At 45.7% G+C, this 19,754-nt stretch overlaps 1 protein-coding gene across 3 annotated transcripts in view; it reads left to right on the forward strand.

Annotated features, from left to right (window-relative positions):
- Window positions 1-19,754, forward strand: part of PAX5 (paired box 5) — a 121,879-nt gene that overhangs the window by 54,119 nt on the left and 48,006 nt on the right. Inside the window, exons 7-9 of one of the 3 annotated variants that reach the window (XM_027709067.1) lie at window positions 5,923-5,979; window positions 9,956-10,085; window positions 10,614-10,689. In XM_027709067.1, coding sequence (XP_027564868.1) covers window positions 5,923-5,979; window positions 9,956-10,085; window positions 10,614-10,642 — 216 coding nt within the window. In that variant the 3' untranslated portion in view covers window positions 10,643-10,689. Of the gene's footprint in view, window positions 1-5,922; window positions 5,980-9,955; window positions 10,086-10,613; window positions 10,690-19,754 lie in introns of those variants that run through there. The other 2 variants (XM_027709064.1, XM_027709065.1) reach the window with 2 other exon arrangements.

The raw sequence follows: 19,754 nt of genomic DNA on the forward strand, positions 1-19,754 counted from the left end.
CCACAAGATGAGTGGGGTTTCATGCCTGTTCATCCTTGGTGAATGCCACATCAAAGCAAGCACCACATCATTCCCCTGATGTTCCCCTTCCCAGGGCCTCCATTCACATGAGGCATGCCTGCAGCATGCATGAAGGCACAGGAGTGTCTCCCTGCTGCACACCCCCAGTAACCTTCCTAACACTTCTTGTTTTCTGTACAAAACACTCTGGTTGAAGTGTCCAAACCCATTGCTTTGCCCTCTGTGTGCACAGAATTTGGTTCCTGCTGCCTCCATAACCCCCTGCCCTGAAGGCCTTGTAATCAGAAAGTGCTGCAGAAATCTTCTGAAAACAACATTTGTGCCTATTGAATCACAGAAATCTGAAGGCTGGAAAAGACCTTTAAGATGAAGTCCAGTTGTCAACCCAGCACCACCACAACATTCACCGTGAAACTATGTCCTCAAACATATCCACATATTTCATGAACACTTCAAGGGATGGTGACTCCCACTTCCCTGAGCAGCGTGTTCCAATGCTTTACAACCCTCTTCATAACAATTTTTTTCCTAATACCTAATCTAAACTTCTGATGTAGAACAATAGAATCACCGAGGTTGGAAAAGATTCCTGGTTCTTTAAGATTCCTGGCTTTTCCTTAAAACTGCTGTAATGAAAACTGGCTTACAATATTGTGGCCCTTACCAGTCTAGTTTGGGTGTGGGTGAAGAAATGAAATAAAAACTTTGGGAAGTTACAGAGGTTTTGTTGCATGGGGTTTTTTTTTATTTGTTTGGGGTTTTTGTTTGTTTGTTTTTTAATGAAGTCAGTTCCATGCTGGGGATTTGATGGGGAATTCAGCATTGTAGGAAAAGTTTCCACCTCAAAAATGAAAGGCAGAAGGCTCCTGACCCCTGTAGAGTCACCAGGTCCCCATGGCCAAAAGCGAGTCTTTTAGGAAATGAAGCATGTGTGTTACTTGATGTCCAGCTTTGAAATTCAGGAGTTCATGGGTTGATATGAATTTGTTCAGCTTGGACTTTGCAACATGCCACAAACCAGCAATCTCCTCGGCTTTCCCTGCTGGTTTCCCCCGGGGTAGAGGTTTGGTGTTCCTGTGTCTGCAGTGGGTGCAGTGGCTTTGGCCTCTCTGAGGCTTGGACCCTGGTGTTCTGCCATGGGACACCACTTTGAGACCAGTTTATTGTACACAATGCATAATATCACACAAAAACTGATATGAAAGGATTCTTAGACGGCATTTGTGAAACATCTTTGGGTAGTTCACCTGAAAGCATCACAGAAAACCAAACTATTGTCGTAAATTTGCATAAGACTTCTCAGGGTTCAGGACTGTTGGTGGGATGGATTGAAGATCGGACCATACTGTTGTCAACCTCATGAACATTCTCAGTGTGCCTTCGTATGTCTGCTTTGTATTTCTCCATAAGGAAATACTTGACTGTGCTGAGTGTTGTATTTTCTTCTCTCCACACCCATGTTGGTGCTTCAGTGGAAGCAGTGGAGCCACCATGGTGGAGGATGGTACCTTTTCCCTCCTTCTCTGGCTGAAATTGTTATTGTTAAGAGTGAAAGTGTCCAGTTCCTCTCCTGAGAAACAGTGCATTTTAACAATAGCTTGCAGCAGTGAGAGGCACAAAGGCATACATTATGTGCTGGGTTTGCAAAAAGCAAACTGTTTTTTCCACCAGGGCAGGTTGTGTTACACTTTGTTTCAGTTGGGTGTCTCATGGTTTATTTTGATGAAGTGCCCCTTTTTTCAGCAGTGCGTGTAGGATGGTGGAGGCTGCTGAGAGAGCTTGTTTGGTCCTGGGGTGAGAGGAGCCACAGAGGGAGAGGGTGGGAAGGAGGGGGAGAAGAGAAACACCCCATGTGGGTCTGTGGGGAAAGCCAGAGAGGAGCTAGTGAGGGCTGCCCTGGGAGGGGGAGGAGGAGGAGGGTTGGGGAGGAGAGGTTGGAGGGGGCTTAGGGCGGTGCTGTTTCGGGGAGGAGGTGCCTGTGCAGGCAGTGGTGTTGCGATGCTGGCACTGGGAGCAGGCTCCTACAAAATATTTCTTGGAGTTTCTGCCTTTCTCAGCAAACTGAACTGGGTCGTTCTGTCATGGAGACAGCAGGGAAGAGCCTTTGCAGGGTTGAGCCGTGCTGTTGGGGGTGGGTGTGGGCTGGGGTGGGTCATACTTTCCTTTCATGTCCTAAAGGAGACAGAGCAGTGTTTATACTGAGAAAGGACAGAGCTGTTGAGGACAAATACATGATGATGAAGCTGGCAAATCCTGGCAGACACAGAGGCCAGCTGTTGCCACTGTGCTGCTGTCTCTGTTCACCCACACACGTGTTAGTGGCCAGGTGAGACTGAACTCTGGAAAGCCACCTTAGTTTGCTGTGTACATTTACCTCCCTTGGGCTGGCCTTACCGTGGTTTCCTATGGAGGCTTCTGTTTGAAAACCAGATGAAGACTTTGGCTCTTGAGGACATGGTTTAGTGGTGCTGAGTTACCTGGAAGGGGGTGTGTGGGACTATTGGGGACTGCAATGGCCCATGAAGGGCTTGCTTGGGAAATACCCATGAGCATCTGCAGGTCTCTGCTCTCCTTCCATTAGACCTTCCTGGACAGGTCAAAGGACAGTGGGCATGAGTGATGGCCAAGCAGGGACTGGCAAACTAACAGGTCCATTGCACACATGCCCAGGCACTGCACACAGACCTTGCTTTTGTTCAGCCTGCTACTTCTGACTAAGGAACAATAATCAAAAGCATTCCCAGTGCTCAGCGTGGACAGTTTTCTGTGCTGCTGCTCCTTGGGGTTTTGCTGCTCACCATAGGCAGCCTCGCTGGCATGTGTGTGTGCAAAATTGTGCACATGGGTGTGATTTACTGGTCTGTGCAATGCCACATGTCTTTAAAATTATAGTGCCCCTTTCCTACTGAAATAATTTCTACATAGAGAGGCTCCTATTACAGCAATAGGAGTGTGGACGTCATGATTTATTATTATTTATGGTCCCAGGGCCTTGTTTATGCACGATGGGTTAGGTGCTCAGGATAGAAATGCCATTATGCAAATGACATTGAATGTCCTTACTGAGCCTAAATAATTTTTGTGTTGGACGATTAAACCTCATCTGTTATTGATATGGGCTGCAGTCGGGCTATTAAAGAGTCCCAACAGTACTTACTCCCAGTAATGGGAAAATTGAGAGGAAGAGGCTAAACAATTGCCTCAAGTGTGCTGTGATTGTCTGGTAGGAGTGGAACATAACGAACCCCCTGAATGGAAATCGTGTTTACTACTTAGGGATAAATAAAAAAGGAGAACACACAATAAATTGTGCTTTGTGATGTGAATTGGTGCACCAGAGAATTTGCGTACTTTCAATTTATTTATTTATTTGAATTGGGGGGGGGGGGGGGGGGGTGGAGGGGGTGGTGTGATTGGGATGTAGATACTGCAAGCAGTTAGGAAGGATTCCTGCAGTGCCTGCCCCTGACCGGGTGGCTGGGGAGAGCCATCCTCCTCAGGAGCTGCACTGATGCCACGCCGTCCACTTTGACACAGCTGTGCGGTCACATTTTTATCAGTGTTGATAGCTTATGAATTCCAAAATTGACAAAATTTACAGAAAAATGAGGATAATCCATCTTCCTTAGCAGCCTGTCAGGAGCTGGCTATACTTCATAATCTTCAATTACAGATGCTATTTTCAGACATTTACATGCAGATATTAGAACAAAATGAAAATGAGAAACAAAGAATGAATGGAAATGCGGCTATTTATATGTATGAAAGAAAAACAACAGGTAAATTCTAGGCATTTAGATTGGATTTGGGGATCCCTTCAGAAAATCTGAGGAGGACTGCACCCACTTATGAATTGCACTGTGGAAATGTAAAATGTGTCATTTCCCACATGCAGATAATGTGAAGATTGGGTCAAAAACAGGTCAGTTGTTTTGAAGTATGAGGGTAAATGTGTTCATGGCAGGGTGCATGAGCTAATTCCCACTGCCTTCAGAGGAATCTCTGGGGATGAATCCTAATTCGATTTGGGCTAAAATGAAGCACAGCTGCTAATTTTTTATAAACATATATGTTTTGTGAAAGGGAGGTTCAGAAATACTCCATTTAAACCAAGGGAAATAGGTTGTACCGCTGAAACCAAACTTCCACGTTCTGTGAGACAGCAATGATCCCAGCGTGGCTGAAATCAAAGAATAACTGGGGTTTGGCCTGAATTAGGTGTGTAAATAGCATTTACTCCAAAGCAGGATTGATTTTGGTGGCAGTGGTGGACAGTGCAGGGAATGCCAGGTAAATTATGAAATGGCAGGGTGGCTGGCAGGCGGCAGTGGTGAGACTTTGATATATAGCTTTTTGGAAGACTTTCCCATCTGAATCCTGAGTGGCTGAGGAGGAGGGCATTAGGATGGATTTTCCATTCCCTTGAAACTCCAGGCAGAGCAACAGCAGTGCCTGTGCAGCTGCAAGTGGCGCTGGGTTTCTCAAAGCCTGGGGAGATTAATTAGAGCTTCTTTGGATTAAACTCTCCGAACCATATCTAATGTTACAAATTTTTTCCCTTTGTCAGGCTGAGGTGGGGGTTTCTTTGGACAGCCTGCCTGGCGCGTACCACTTCTACCTCTATTTATTAATTAATTTTAAAGTGTTAAGACGCGATGACTTGGAGATATTTGCGTGAGGTCTGGCTTGCTGCTGGTGTCATGGGTGAGCAGTGGATGTGGTGGATGTGACCTGAGGGACAGCACTGTGCCTTTCAGGGGCCTCAAGGCTTTTTTGACAGTGAAGGTGCTCTGTGCACCGTCTCTATCAGCAGGGAAGGCAGTGCACATGGTCGGTCAGGAAGCAGACCAAGACCAGAGTCCCCGAGACTTCTGACAGTCTGAGACCCTGTTGTGCTGCTGCTGCTGTGTCCTGAGCAGCCTTGTGGGCCTGGGGCAGCTGTGTCATTGGCAGGAGGGCACAGGAGGTGTTGCTTCATGCCTGCCTGGTGTTTTAATTGGGAAGACCGAGCAGATGCAAAAAGCAACATGTGCAAGTCCCAGTGGACCCCAGCTGGCTCATTTCAATGGCCATTTGCCCTGTGCAGCAGGCAGCTCTTGTCTGTCTTTGCTTGGGGCAGTTGCTTCAAGATGGGTACCAGGTCTGTGCCCCGCAAAAGGGACAGGGCAGAAGGGGGATGCATTTGTCTCACACGACCTGGGTCGCAGTGCTGCTGCAGGTCTCATCCAAGCCTATGGGAGCTCCCTGATTTTCCCACATTGGCACCCTAGAACCAGACTGTTTCAGGGAACGATATTCTTCTCTACTGTGTGTCCATCTTTGCATAACAATTTAGGATAAAATTCCAGGTAAATCTCAAAGAGAAAATTTCTGCTCCTGTTGACTTTTCAGTGGGTTACACTTCGGCATCTTCACTAGGAAAAGTGCAGGGTGAAGCTGGTGATGGTCTGTCTGTCTGCTTCACTATAGTGCAGCAGGTTTGAAAATGATCCTGAAACCTTCCTGCACCCCTTTTCCCTCCATCTGCCCATTACCTTCTCCATTCCAGGGGTGTTAGTATTTAGACATAAAGCCTTTGTAGTGGTGGTGGATGTAAAAATTTACTCAGAACAGAAATCTTCCTGTTTGCACTTTGCAGAGAAATCTGGTGGGGAGGGACTGTGCAAACCCTGCTGCCCATGTGCTGCTGCCCAGAGGTGCTCAGAGATCACCCCTCTCCTCACCACCCCAACCAATCTTCCGCCAGACTCCAGCTCTCGTCTGCCAGAGCTGAGTGGGATGGGGCAGGGGAGACACAGGAGATCTGGTCTTGCCCCTCCTTTCAGTTTGAGCTTCTCATTCTCTCCTTTATATATTCCTCGTTTCACGTGTCTGTGTTTTCTCTCCTCCATGCTATGGCAGTGGTGCTCCATGCTGATGAGACAGTGCGTGGTACAACCGCAGGCAGTCATTTTTCAGGTAATTTCTAGGGTACTGAACACCCTTTGACTCTTGCTTTTTCACATACCAAGCAGAAGGTCAGGCTTCCGGCTGCGCGAGGAGGGACCCCCAACCATGATGGTCATTTTGGGCTGCTCCTCACCAGCGGCAGTGCCAGCTCACCGGTGCAGGAGCCAAGTCTGAGACCCCCTCTGCTGCCCCTCCCTGACCAGCTGGAGAAGCTCCTGGGAAGGGTTGGCAGGAGGGTCTCAGTGGGGCCATGGGGTGAGGGGCTGCTCCACGAGCACTGCCTCCCCCTGGGGTTTCTTCTCCTCTCTGGATGGGGTGCCTGAAAGAAAGAGCTCTGTCTGGGGGGAGCGGGAAGAGGGGACACCGCTTTACCTCTCATGAGTGGGTCAACACCCAGCATTGTGAAGCCACAGTGACAGAGAGGCTTGTGCTTCTTCACAGGGTACTGGGGTCCCCTTGCCCCTCCATGGGGGCGAGAAGAGCTGTAGGCAGCACCCACTAGCTGGTTTTAGGGTGAAGGCTCCTCTGCTCTGCACCTGTGGCTCTTCTCTCCTCATGGGCCAGAAGATGCTTCTGCTGAGTGTCGCCTCTCCCCAGTGTCTCACCACTGGCAGTGGTGTGTCTTCTTCTCTGCCCACAGCCAAGTGTTGATCACAGCCCCTGTGCCAACCTGCTGCTGGCCCTGACCACCCCCCTCTGCTGTGCAGTGGGAACTGTTACTGCAGAGGTGGATGTGATACTAATGGTCAGTCCTCCACTGGGACCACATAAGCAGAGGGGGGTCAGCAGCCACCTCAGGCTGCTCCTCAGCCTGGCCTTGCTCCGCCTGGGTGCTGGAAGGAGTAGTTGGTGCCTGGTCCGTGTGGCTGCTGGTGTTCAGTTGCTGGTGGCTTCAAGGAGTGATCTGGGCACTGGAAAGCATCTGGAAAATCCCTGAAAATCTTACTATTCTTACCTCTAGGAAAATGTTGCTGGGCCATTGTAAAAGAGGTGCAGTTCCTGTCTGCAGCAAATTATTTGGACCAAAAGCAGGGAGGGACTCCACATCTCCATTTTGCACATCTCTACCTTACACCTTCTCGTTCCTACCACGGCACTGCCTGGCTGTGGGCTCTCCCTCCACACTGTGCTGAGCAACCACAGTGCTTCCAGTCTCTCCAGTCCACAGATGTGGTTCCATGGCTTGGAGCTGTGCCACTGACATTGCTCCAACTCTCTGTGGTGCAGTGACACAGAAGAGCATGGGGTGCCATTATCCTGACCTCTGACAGGGTGTGCTACACCCTGATCACTGCTTGCTTCTGGCACTGGAACTGGTTAGTCTCTCTGAGCTTGAAGGGCCAGCTCATGGCTCATTGGCATGATGTTTTGAGGTCATTACAGTTAAAACTTTTAACTCTGGTCCTGCTTTCCCCAGGACACTTCCTTGGACCTTTGAAGGGAAGCAAGCTGTGGAGTTGTCGGAGGTTTGCAGGCAGGGGCTCGGGCTGGTTCCAGTTGGGTTTGTGCAAGGATCAGCAGTTCCAAAAGCTGCTTTTGGTGGCAGGGTTTAGATGTGCAACTGCCACCCCAGTTGTCTTGCATGACCCAGCCTGTGGCAAGAGTCCCATCCCAGTTGGACGCTTCCTCCCAAACTACAAGTTTGTAGCTCCCACTTTGTAAGTGGGAAGCTACATTCACTCCCTGCTCATTGGGGGCAGTGGATCAGTGCCCCATGGGAGAGTATGAAGAGATTTTCCAGTCTGGATATGGTGGGGTTGTGGCTTTCATAGAACAACGTGATAAAACCGGGCATCCTTCTCCAGGAATTGGTGTGTGCTCTTCTCCAGATACCAGAAATACCAAACAGCAGCGCACAAAGACAAGTTTTTCCTCTGCTATGCTGCCAGCCCATCCATGCTCATGCGTCATCAGTTGCTTGGAATGCCTCTGCAGGGCTGTTGTTTGTCTGGTGTCTTGTTAGATCAGGGTTTTGTGGACAGAAAAGAACCAGCAGTGTTGCCGCATGTGCATGTACCCTGAATAAGGGAAGGTGGGGTTGGAGATGTAGGAGAGCTCAGACTGGTGTTGGAAGACTGAGAAACGCACCTTGGTGTGGTGTGAAGTGAGAAGAAGGAGCTTTGGTTGCACTTGTAGGAAGGAGGAAGGCTGGGACCATCACTGGCACCCTCCTCAGAGGAGGGATGATCCTCTGCAATGGGCAGAAATGGGGGTTGAGACAGAGGTGTGGGTGTCCCTGAGGCAGTGGTGGCAGATGAAAGGGGCTGGGTGCATGAAGGCAAGGCAAACATGAGGGCATGGAGGGTGTCAGAGAAGGAATGAGCTAAAAGGACTGAGGAACAGGACAGCTTTAATGCAAAGGTTAGGGAGGAGCCTACAAGATGAGTCAGAGGACTCTGATCCATGGGCTGGGTGCAGGTCAAGGGTGGCCAGGGGCTAGTCCCTGCCAAAATGCATTTGGCACACACATCTGCAAGGGATTTATGCAGGGGAGCCTTCAAGGTGTCAGGCTGTACTGCAGAAAATACGTTTATTACACAGACCTGCTAATACAGAGTTATCCAGGTAAATTAACTTCTGTTCGAGTGAGAGGTGGGCAACAGAGACATTAACAGGTATATTTGACTCAAAGTGTTGTGTTAGTGGCAAGCACCAGATTGTGTGCTGGGTTCTTGGACAAACTTGCAAGGGGGAGAAAGATGTATTCACTCAGACCAGATTTTGTTTCCTTGAAAAAAAAGTTAACTTTTTTGGATGTCCCATCCCTGGAAGTGTTCAAGGCCGAGTTGGATGGGACTTTGAGCAACCTGGTGTAGTGGAAGGTGTTCCTGTCCATGGTAGGGGGTGGAATAAGATTGTCTTTAAGGTCCCTTCCCACACAAACCAGTCTAGGATTCTGTAATACTCTGATTTTTGTTTTGGTCGCTCAAAAAAACCCCACGTGATCCTGGTTTCCCCAGCATTTCTTCACCTCTGTGCAGCTTCTACATTGACTTAATCTTCAGGAATTCAGCAGGGATTGGCCTCACAGTGATTGGTCTTTACTTTATCTGTTCCTATTGCCATTCTTAGTTTGAAATTATCATCCTCCACTTGTTATGGCCATGATTGCCATCTCACAAAAAAGGGATTAAAACTTAAGGGGCAGATAGGAGCAGGGAAGGGAGACCTTTATAAGGAAACTTCCCAGTTTTGTGAGAATGATCCTGACTATAAGAAGTCATGGAAATAAGGCAAACGAAGATAAAGCTTTGTGCCATATACATGTACATCCTCTAAACTGGCCGTAGATTGCTGTAGCTACAGGGACTTACACAGGTTGTAGGACGCAAATGGTCTAATTTCTCAGGACCTGTGTTCACTTACAATACCTTTGGCTAATGAAATTAAGAAATTCCCTTGAAGTGAGACAGCGTCCTTACTGCAGTCAGGTGATTTATTTTTAAATAATTTGGATTTAGGAACAGTTGGCTATGAATGCATCCATTAAGCAAACATTAATATATATGTGCACTTTCTTGTGAGATGATGAAGAAACGTGACGTTCCCAAGAAAAGGGGGGAAATGGGATATACCATTCCTCCCTTCTTGTTAGTGCATGTCCACTCAAGTGCCACCACTGAAATATGGAGAGTTCAGGTTAACAGGCAAGGACATTTTTCTCTAACAAGCAAGTAACTTGCACTTGGCAGCTATTCTACAGAATTTCCACCTTCAAGAAAACCTTGTCACATATTGATGAGTTTGGCTTTTGTTTTATAAAGAAAGCCTGGTTTAGTGTTCTCCAAGAACAGTGGTGATAAGCACCAACCCACTTATTGAGCAGACTGAGTGCTGAAAGCCCCATGTGACTGGGCACTGCCTTTAAAACTGGCAGAACAAAGGATTTTTGAGTTCTATATTGCACCTACTTTCTGTCGCACAGGTAAAAGCTCTTGAATAGTAAATTTATTATCACTAAAATGCCTTTTGTTTCTTTTTCCAGGCAACTGAATACTCAGCCATGGCCTCACTAGCTAGTGGATTGGATGACATGAAGGCAAATATAACCAGCCCTACTTCTGCAGATTTGGGAGCGAGTGTTCCAGGGCCTCAGTCCTATCCTATAGTCACAGGTAAGCAATTTTCCTACACCGATAAGTGACATGAATTGTCTGTGCCTGCACATTGTAGGAGAGGCCCTTTATGGAATAATTGTGTCAGATGTGGAGTCATTTTCTCAAAAGTCTATTTTAAAATGTGGTTTCAGAGCAGCTCTATTGAAAGTCAATTGAAAGTCTTGTGTAAATCATTTGTGTTTGCTTGTAGCCAACAAATGATGTATCCATCCCTTCCCTCCAAGGCTGTGGCCCTCTACTCCAAACCTGCATCCTGAGTACCACTGTGTCACCAAAAAGCACAATGCTTGCCTCTGCCTTTGGGCTTTGGTGCTCATTTTTCATAAATACGCCTGGTGTGTTTGAGTGGACAAGGTTTTTATGACAGTTCAAACAAATGTGAATTTTGGCTGCTATTAATTCCTACAAATGCTCATGTTTTGTACCATTTCTAGAGTTGTAACTATGCAATAAGGCTAAACATTTAAATGAAAAGCAAAGGCTGTTTATCCAGGGAATGCCACATCATCTGCTTTTATTCAGCAGACATAAGGCAAGAGTTAAGAAACAGATAGAGATTGATAAATTCTTTGGTTATGTAGTTATTTGGGGCTGACCACACTGCTTGGGAGGAGATTGGCCAAATGGTAAGAAAATGATTAAATTCTGTCCCAAATGAATTGTGCAAATCAGAAAAAATGAGGAATTTGAAAATGTAAGGCTCTGTGTTTAATATAAATGTTACCTCTGTGTGTTACTGCCGTGTCTAACTTGTTCAAATTTTATTGGATTTTTTTCTGTTTTGCCAAAGATTGGATGCAATTCTTTATTTTGTTGCTACAAGGGAAGATGATACTGTTTTTTGTGTGGTATTTCTGTATCTTTAAAGCCCTACAGTCTCATCTAGAGCAGGAGCAGTTTTGAAAACAATTGTTAGAAAATTGTTTTACCCCAATATGACATCAGCCTTTGGCTTTTCTCAGCAAAAGTTTAGGAAGATTCAAAAGAAATAAGAGAGTTAAAAGAAGTAGGAAAAAATCATATGTATCTTGAAGTGGCAACGGGGAGACTTATTTTAATACGTGTTTGGTACTGGGTGGATGGTTTCAGTGCTGGACTCATAGGTAAGAAAGGTGTCTGGGGACCCTTCAGTTGTCAGTGTGACCTAGGGATGGATGGACAGAACGAGGGACTCCTGGAGATGTGTGTGGCTTATGTGAGATAAGGAGATAGAGCATTGATACAGATATATTTATGTCTTTCATAGGTCTGTATTGGGATCAGTTTTATTTAATATCTTCATTATCAATCATTATCAATATCAGTGTTATTTAATATCTTCATTAATGACGTAGACAAAGGGATCGAGGGCATCTTCACCAATTGACACCAAGCCGAGGGTGCAGGTGACATACCTGACAGACAGAGCCATCCAGAGGGACCTGGGCAAGCTCAAGAAGTGGCCCATGGGAATCTCATGCAGTTTAACAAGGCCAAGTGCTGGTGCTGCACCCGGGTCAGGGCAACCCTCGGGATCGATCCGGGCTGGGGATGAGCAGATTGAGAGAAGCCCTGGGGAGAAGGACTTGGGGGAGAGTCTGGACATGCCGTGGCCATGTGTGCTGGCAGCACAGAACCCCCCTGTGTCCTGATCCCACAGTGTGGGCAGCAGCTAAGGGGGGGGATTCTGCCCCTCTGTCCCACTCAGGTGAGACCCCACCTGCAGTGCTGCCTCCAGCTCTGGGGCCCTCAGCATGGGAAGGACATGGACCTGTTGGAGTGAGTCCAGAGGAGGCCATCAAGTCGATTAAAAGGATGGAGCACCTCTGCTGTAAGGAAAGGCTGAGAGAATTAGGATTGTTCAGCCTGGAGAAGAGAAGCTTCGATATGACCTAACTGCGGCCTTCCAGTAACTAAAGGGAGCCTGCAAGACAGATAGACGATTTGCAAGGGCCTGGAGTGACAGGACAAAGGAAAATGGATTTAAACTGAAAGAGAATAGGTTTAGATTAGATATTAGGAAAAATTCTTTACTGTGAGGGTGATGAGGCACTGGCACAAGTTGCCCAGAGAGGTTGTGGATGCCCCATCCCTGGAAGTGTTCAAGGCCACATTGGACAGGGCCTGGAGTAACCTGGTCTAGTGGAAGGTGTTCCTGCCCATGGCAGGGGGGTGGAACTGGAGAACTTTTCCAATGCAATTCAGTGTATGATTCTATGATTCTGTGCTATCTATAGAATCATAGAATAGAAGGAAACTGAAAGGAATATTTAAGAAGAAACATGAATCGTCATGCTGGTCGTCATAAGTCACTCATACAGCCTATGAAAGTTAAAAAGTAATTTTAAATTTAAAATTTTAAAAATTTCTCCTCAGGCAATTTATTCTGCACTTGTCTGCTGCAGAACTCCAGCTTAAATGATTCTATGATTCCCTGCATTTTTCTTTGAAGTGCTGCTCACTGCAGGTGACCCAGGCTGTCTCAGTCCATCATGGGCATTCTGCTGCCTTTAGTTCCTCTCCTGAGTGTTTGTCCCATGACAAACCTTGTGCCCTGTTAGACATTTGTGCAGCCTGGCAGCACCTCTAACTGCATGAGCAGGTACTGTGGGCACCTCCCTCCTGTGGGTATCCACAGTGTGCAGTGGGAGCTGATGGCAGCTGCGTCCTTGGGGGGAGGCAAAGTAGCAGGAGATTACTGAGCTGCATTACCATGGGCCAAAGTTAGGAAGGCAAGATGATAATAGAGAAGCTGAATGCTCCCTCACTTCTGTTGTCTTCTAAGGAACTGCCCATCCAGGATCTGCACCTGGCCAAAATGAGGTTCAGCCAAGAGCTGTTGTTTTGGCTGATAAATCAGCAGCACTTCTTCTTTTACACTTGTTTAAGAACTTCTGGCATGTCTCATGTTGCTACCTCCTTAGAATGGGGTGAGCTAGCTGATCATTTATTAGAGCAAAACCAACTACAGAGGTGACACTGTGGAGCTCAGTATTGATTTTATAGAGGTTGTCCCTGTGATGTTACCTACAATTGAGCAAAAGTTCCAAATGTTGAATTTGATAGTTGTCCTCAAGAACATGGAGCAGACTTTATGAGCAGCAACTCTAGAAAAAAGCTGCCATCAGTCTTAAATATGACAGAGTGAGAGCTACAACAGAACATGTTTTTCAAGACAGTGGGTATTTATATCTTTAGTTTGATAGTGCTGTATAGTCTTCTATCACCTGCATTCATAAAACTTAGATTTACAGGAGCATACCAAAATCCTTTTAAAATGTTTGCCTCTTGATATATTTTTGGAGGAGGTTGTCTAGCTGCTATCCTCCCTCCTTTTTAAACAGCCATAGGAATTGTTTTGTGCTGGATATGCTCTAGAAGTGCTCGTAAGTCTGCACAACAATCTGGGTTGTACAGCACTAGGCAGGCACCATACGCCCAACTCATGCTCCCTGCCCTGATTCTTTCCTGAGGAGCTGAAAGGATGTGCAGACTGTCAGGAGCAGGAAGGCTTCAGCAGCAAGCCATGCTTTGTAATATGCAAGGCATGTCCATTATAGCACGCTTGATGATGCATTTCTCTCTTTAGTTTGGGACAGACTTCTCTATTTTCTCCTCAAAATTAACTCATTTCTTCAGTCACAGCTCTTTTCCCAGCCTGTTTCCTCAGTAGGATAAGGGATTTGGAAAAGGATACACTTTTATTGACCCTATTTCCATTGTAACCACAAGCTCTGTATTGCCACAGGACTTTCATCTGTGGTAGGTACCTCTGAAAATCAGGAACTGGGAAATGGTGCACAATGGTGGTTACGAGTGCAAGGTCCAACAGATGTCTGCAAACATACCACCTACTCTGCCTTCTCAGAGCTTTTTTTAGTTGTCTGTTGTCTGACTAAAGCTGTGGTAAAATTCAGTGGTGGTTTAGTGTTGTAGGGCTGGGCTGGGTGGGTAGATGTAGGTAATTGATAAGGCAGCAACCCCTGGAGGACGGTCAGCTTTGTATCAGCCCTACTTCAGTGGTCAGGCTCTGATTCATGAGAGAAGTCTTGCCAGAGCCAGCTCCTGGTTCTGGGTCCCCCTCAGTTTGGCCATCCAGAGTCCAAGTCTTGCAGATCTGTGATGGGATTTCGCTTGTGAGCTGCTTGTCATTGGTGGAGGAGGGGCCAACCTGACCTCTGATCTTCTCTTGAGATTCAGGAAGTTGCATTGCTTTTAATTTCTTCACCCTTTTTTGAGTGTTTCCACTCTTCCTTGTTCCAGAAAGGCTGTGATGTATCTGATCAAACTCAGAGAAGGAGACTAAAAGCCTTGGGGGACAACATGTTTTAGTCATGCTAGGTAGTGTGTTTTCAGGTATAAAAGTGAGAGTTAGTTGGATAAAAGTCCACAAAATGATCAAAGTCTGTGTCTAGTGTTGCTAATGCCTTGAGGCTGACCTCACTTCTCAGTTGAGATTCCAGATTATAAACACTTCTGTAAAAGCTTCACTGTCATAAGACCAAGAGCTGCTTAAAACATTGGCACATGGGTTGTGGTATCCAGAGCAGCTGTGTCACTTGCACCAGGAACTCTTCTGGTGTGCGTGAAGCAAAGCTGTGAACACAATTGCATGATGCTTCAATAAAGAATAGGGCTATTGGTAAGACTGAAAAGTGGGTAAGTAACTTGAAATATGAAAAACGGGAGTTTGAGCCAAGAACACTTATGTCCTTTCGATAACTATATCTGCTGTTCAAGCTTAATCAGTTTTTATGAGAAAGTCTGGAGCAGCCTGAGCTGCCATATGCTAAGAGAACTAAGTCTACTTCATCTTGTCGGTCTTAAATCTGTAAGACAGACTGCAAAAGAATGTAATGGAAATAAGTCTGAGAACAGAGGTCTTGAGTGAAATATGATTACAGTTTTTCGTTGTTCTTGTTGCCAGGCTGTGATGTAGCTGGAAAAGGTTTGAGGTGACAAAGATCTTCTGTGCAGTTGTGGATAGAAAATGTAAAATTTCTCTCTCTTAGCCAGCTGGCATATCCAGACATTTGGAATGGTTCTTGAGAACCAAAGGATTGCTGAAACATTGGCACTCATGCTAATACTTGCTGCTAAGGAAAAATTTAGTGACAGCTCTCAGTATTGCTTCAGCCACCAACTCCGTTGTATTATGGACCACCAGCCAAATATATCTGATTAAAGAACCACTCGCTTTCTCTGCATCAATTTTATGCCACATTAAATATTAAGTTTAAAAAAACCCCTTCCATCACTGTGTGCTGCCACAGTCCCTAAGTGTTCTCTCCATTTACAAGCCAATGACATGTGCCCAGCTCGTTACTGCTGTCGTCAGCAGTTTCCAAGCAGCCTGTGATTGTTACTAATTACCTGCACAGGCATTTTTCCTGCTCCACCTTGCTGATTTCAGCGTGGTTGGTGTCAGTCTGAGAGGACAAAGCCATGTTAAGCTGGCACCTTTATGTGGCTCTCCAATACAGTGCCAAGGGTGGATTGATCAACCCACAGCAACCCTGGCTGTGTCTGGCAATGGAGTCAGTTTGCACTGGCAGAGCTGTCAGGCAGCCTCACCTGGGGCAGAGAGGTATGATTCAGTGGAGTGGGCTCCCATGTGAACTCTATAGCACTCTATTAAAAGAAGCATCACAGAGTAAAGTGTTATCAGGGGGCTTTGGTTTGGTTCCTCTGCCAGATGTTGGAGTAGAGGAGGCTGGTCTTCTTTCATGTGGACACACCTCCATCAGCTTTTGCTCATTTGGTCTTCCTCACAGCTTACACACCCATGCGGGGAGAGGAAGGAATAACAATCCATATTCCTGCGAATTATGTTCCATTTTTGTAGTTAGGGAACAAAGACGCTAAAATGGGATAAATTCAGGTCGTAGGACGAGATGCTTCTTGTTACTATTCTGCTGTGACATATAGTCCTCACCCAGCCTCTCAGTGTGTTTTTCCTTAGGAGTGCTCAGTCTCATCTGCTTCCTAACTCTTCGTTCTTCGTTGTTCATCCCATTGTGCTGTGACTGCAATTTATGAGCCAGTGTTTTGCTAGGTTTTGTTGAATGGCAGATATTACTGGTCACTTTTGAAGCTAGGCACGGTGGGAGTGCAGTTAGACTGGAAACCATGCCAAAATCAAATTCTCCCTGAGGACTTTAGTATTGGTACCCACTATGGATTCTGATGCCTTCAATGGGAGGAAAGGAGTTGCTTCTCTAAAATTCCAGTCTGATCTCTTGCCAGAATTAAACACTAATAGATTTCAGCATCTAGCTCAATGCAATCCCAAAGGACTTCTTGTTTTTTCAACAAGAAATCAAGTGACAGTGGGACACAGATCACTTCCAGAAGAGTGGTAACAGATCTTTCTCAGCCTGTGGATGGAGGATTCATCTGAGCAACCCTAGAAAACAGTGTTTGGGTGGAGGGGTCTGGGGAAGCCTTCCTCTCTCCACAGATTAGAGATTGAATTAGGACTAGAAGTTGTCTTTTCTCATTAATTTTGGATATAAAGTTAGTGATCCTTATCAATGGGTGGCTGGGTCTTTCCCATGGCTATAGAGAGAATGAAGAGTCCTTAGCTTAGGCTGGACCTGTGTGGGTGGAATAGACCTGACCCACAGAGAAAGAAGGGTCACACAGAAAGTCCTGGAGGGAACTGTTATCCAGCTAATGGTCAACAACAGTTTTCCAGCAGTGTTTTCACCAGCTGAATCAAAGTATTTCAATTATTTTGATTTCAAATTTAAAAATATTTGCTTTTCTAATAATAAAAAGTAGTTTCAATTTATACTTTCTGTTCCAGCTCTTTGAAATAAGACTTATGTAAAATTTTCACAATTCCTTCTTCCTTTTTTTTCTCCACTCACTCCCCTATCCCCAAATCAACATGGTTTTGAAGAAAGTAAAGAGAAGGTTTGGTTTTGTTGAAATTGCTTTTTCTTCTGGAAATACTCTTTGGTGTTTGTTTTGTTTTGTTTGTTTGTTTGTGTTGTTGTTGTTGTCTAGTTGTAATAGCAATAATTAAAAATCTTCTTCTGAGGCCACTATGTTTTGGTCATATAATCTGTCCCTACATGGAAATGTTGATCTGTGTTTAAACATTATCACTGACTTATACTTTAATTTCTGTGGGACTGATTTGAAGTGCAAATCGGTGTTGGTAGATGGCTGGTTTCCAGTGAAGCATAATGCTAAGATTTACAGCTTAGTTTCTACATTTAATAGATAAAAGTGCAGATGCGTTTTCCAATAATCTCTTTGTCACTCCCAATAGGGCCTGTCATGTTAAAGACTTGAAAAAAGGCCACATAAACTTCTGTGGAAAGGCAGCCAATCTGAAAAACGAAAGTGCCAGTTTTAATGATAGTACAGAGTCTAAGTGCAACACTGTTGAGTTTTTCCATTTTTATGAATTCTTATCTTGCCATTAAAAAAGAACAAGCGCATTTGAGAAAGCAAACGAGGGCACTTGTACCCCACTAAGACTCAGACTATTAACTGCCTCTTTTGATGATGTACAGCCTGACTCTGTTGGGAGTTTGGCTGTGGATTTAAATGTCGAATTTAACTGTGGTAAACATGTTTTGGTGCAACGCATGTATAATAACAATTTGCATTTACATAGCATCTTTTACTTAAGGATTTTGCAATCTCTAATTAATTAAATCTGTTTCCCCCTGCCCCCAATACCGCTGTGGTATGGATAATAAATACAATTTTAAATAAAGCAGCGATGGCAAGAGGATTAAGACAAGAGGGTTCTGGTGCCCCTGTGCTGCCCTGATTGCGACGGGGCTGGGGCTTGTTCTGCAAACATGCTGAGCAGCCTCTTCTTGTGTTACCCTGGTCTGAAGTGCCCTAAAAAAAAAAAAAAGGGCATCAAACCAACTCTGCACCCATGGGTGGAAAATGCCCTGCTGGGTACATGCACAGTCTTGTGCTGGTGTTTGGGTCCTGGGGACTCTCACACCCCTGTGCCACCCACCACCATGGCAACCAGGGGTTCAGGTGTGCAGAGCTGGCTGGTGGCTTTAGGGCAGCTGAGGCCAGTTCAACCCACAGGCGGCACTTCTCACTGCCAGAGAAATGATGTAGATCTGCTGTAGATCTCCAAATTGGAAATAATGAAGAAAAAGAAAAATAAAAGAAAAAAAGAAAGGAAAACGCTCGAGTTAGCATAAATGCTTCCTAAATTCCTTTTTTTGGCCCAGAACAATAACAAAACATCTGAGAGTGTCTGTGCAAGCCACCAAAATGATATTTCCAGCTGAGTAGGGAGATGTGTTGGCATCTGTGCATCTGCACAACACAAAAATAAAGTCTAATGGCAGTTTGAGTCAGGCTACAGAAATTGTTTCTAGGACAAGGTAATTGTTTTGATGATAGTGGTGAAAACACCTCCAAAAGATACTGAGGTGCTGGAGTGTGTCCGATGACAAGCAAGGGAGCTGGGGAAAGGTCTGGAGAACAATTTTGATGTGTAGTGGCTGAGGAAGCTCAGGGGGCTCAGTCTGGAGAAAAGGAGGCTCAGGAGAGACCTTCTCACTCTCTAAAACTCCCTGACAGGAGGGCTGGAGCCAGGTGGGAGTTGGGCTCTGCTCCTGGAGAACAAGTGACAGGATGAGAGGAAATAGCCTCAAGTTGTGTCAGGGAAGGTTTAGGTTCGATATTGGGAAAATATCTTCACCAAAAGGGTTGTCCAGCCCTGGCACAAGCTGCCTAGGGCAGTGGTGAGTCCTCTTTCCTGGAAGGATTTAAAAGCCCTATGAATGTGGCACTTGGGGGCATGGTTAATGGTGGCCTTGGCAGTGCTGGAAAGTGAGTAGAGGGAATGGTAAAACAAAGATCATGCCAGGGCACTGTGTTATCTGTGAATAGAGATTTTATAAATCTACCTGGGGCTTTTTTTTTGATAATGTACCATTGTTTCTTCTCGTCTTTGTATTATATCAGGCCAAAAATGTGTGAATTTCAGGTTTTGGTATTATTTCTCATAAAAATGTTAAAATGTAATAAAAAAAAAATGCAAAAAGCAAAATGCAGTGGAAAAAACAGAAAAACATCACTGGCATTCAAAATATGAGTTGCCTGGTTTTGAGCTGCTTAATGGAACTGGCATATCTACCAGCATGGGGAATATTGTTTGTGGAAATCCCTTGAGAATCATCGTGGACAGGCACTGCCTGTGCTGCCACAGACTTGACACCTGGCTTGGGATTTTCACAAAGAGGTGGCTGAAAACTGAATTCAGTTACAAGAGTGAAAGGAGTGTCAGGGTCCCTCTGGAGCTTTTCTTTTCATCCTACATTCTTTGCAATAGTCTGAATTCCTTGAGCTCGGCAGCCCTGTGATGGCACCGTACCTTTTTTTGAGCACTAGTTCCTGAACAAAGGCTTGTGTATCAACAGTATTCCTCTAGAGAGGGGTCGCATGTGGGTTATCCCCTCCCCAGCAGGCTTCGGCTCTGGCAGTTGTGGGTTCAGACCTGGCGGCCTCCCCATATGTGAGGATTCTCTGTGGGAAGGATGGTCCTGGACTGTTGGTAATTAAGGATTGCAGGAGGATCTAGGGTTTATAAGAGTGTGGTGTGAAGGCAGCAGATGCTGCTGCAGTTGCACTAATTGCAAAGTCCAAAAGATGCGTGGGATGTTGGGGGATGTGGATGAGACTTGCTTTGTCAGC

This window comes from Neopelma chrysocephalum, unplaced genomic scaffold, assembly GCF_003984885.1.
Source record: "Neopelma chrysocephalum unplaced genomic scaffold, ASM398488v2 Primary Assembly neopelma1_96687, whole genome shotgun sequence".
Classification (NCBI taxonomy): Eukaryota; Metazoa; Chordata; class Aves; order Passeriformes; family Pipridae; genus Neopelma; species Neopelma chrysocephalum.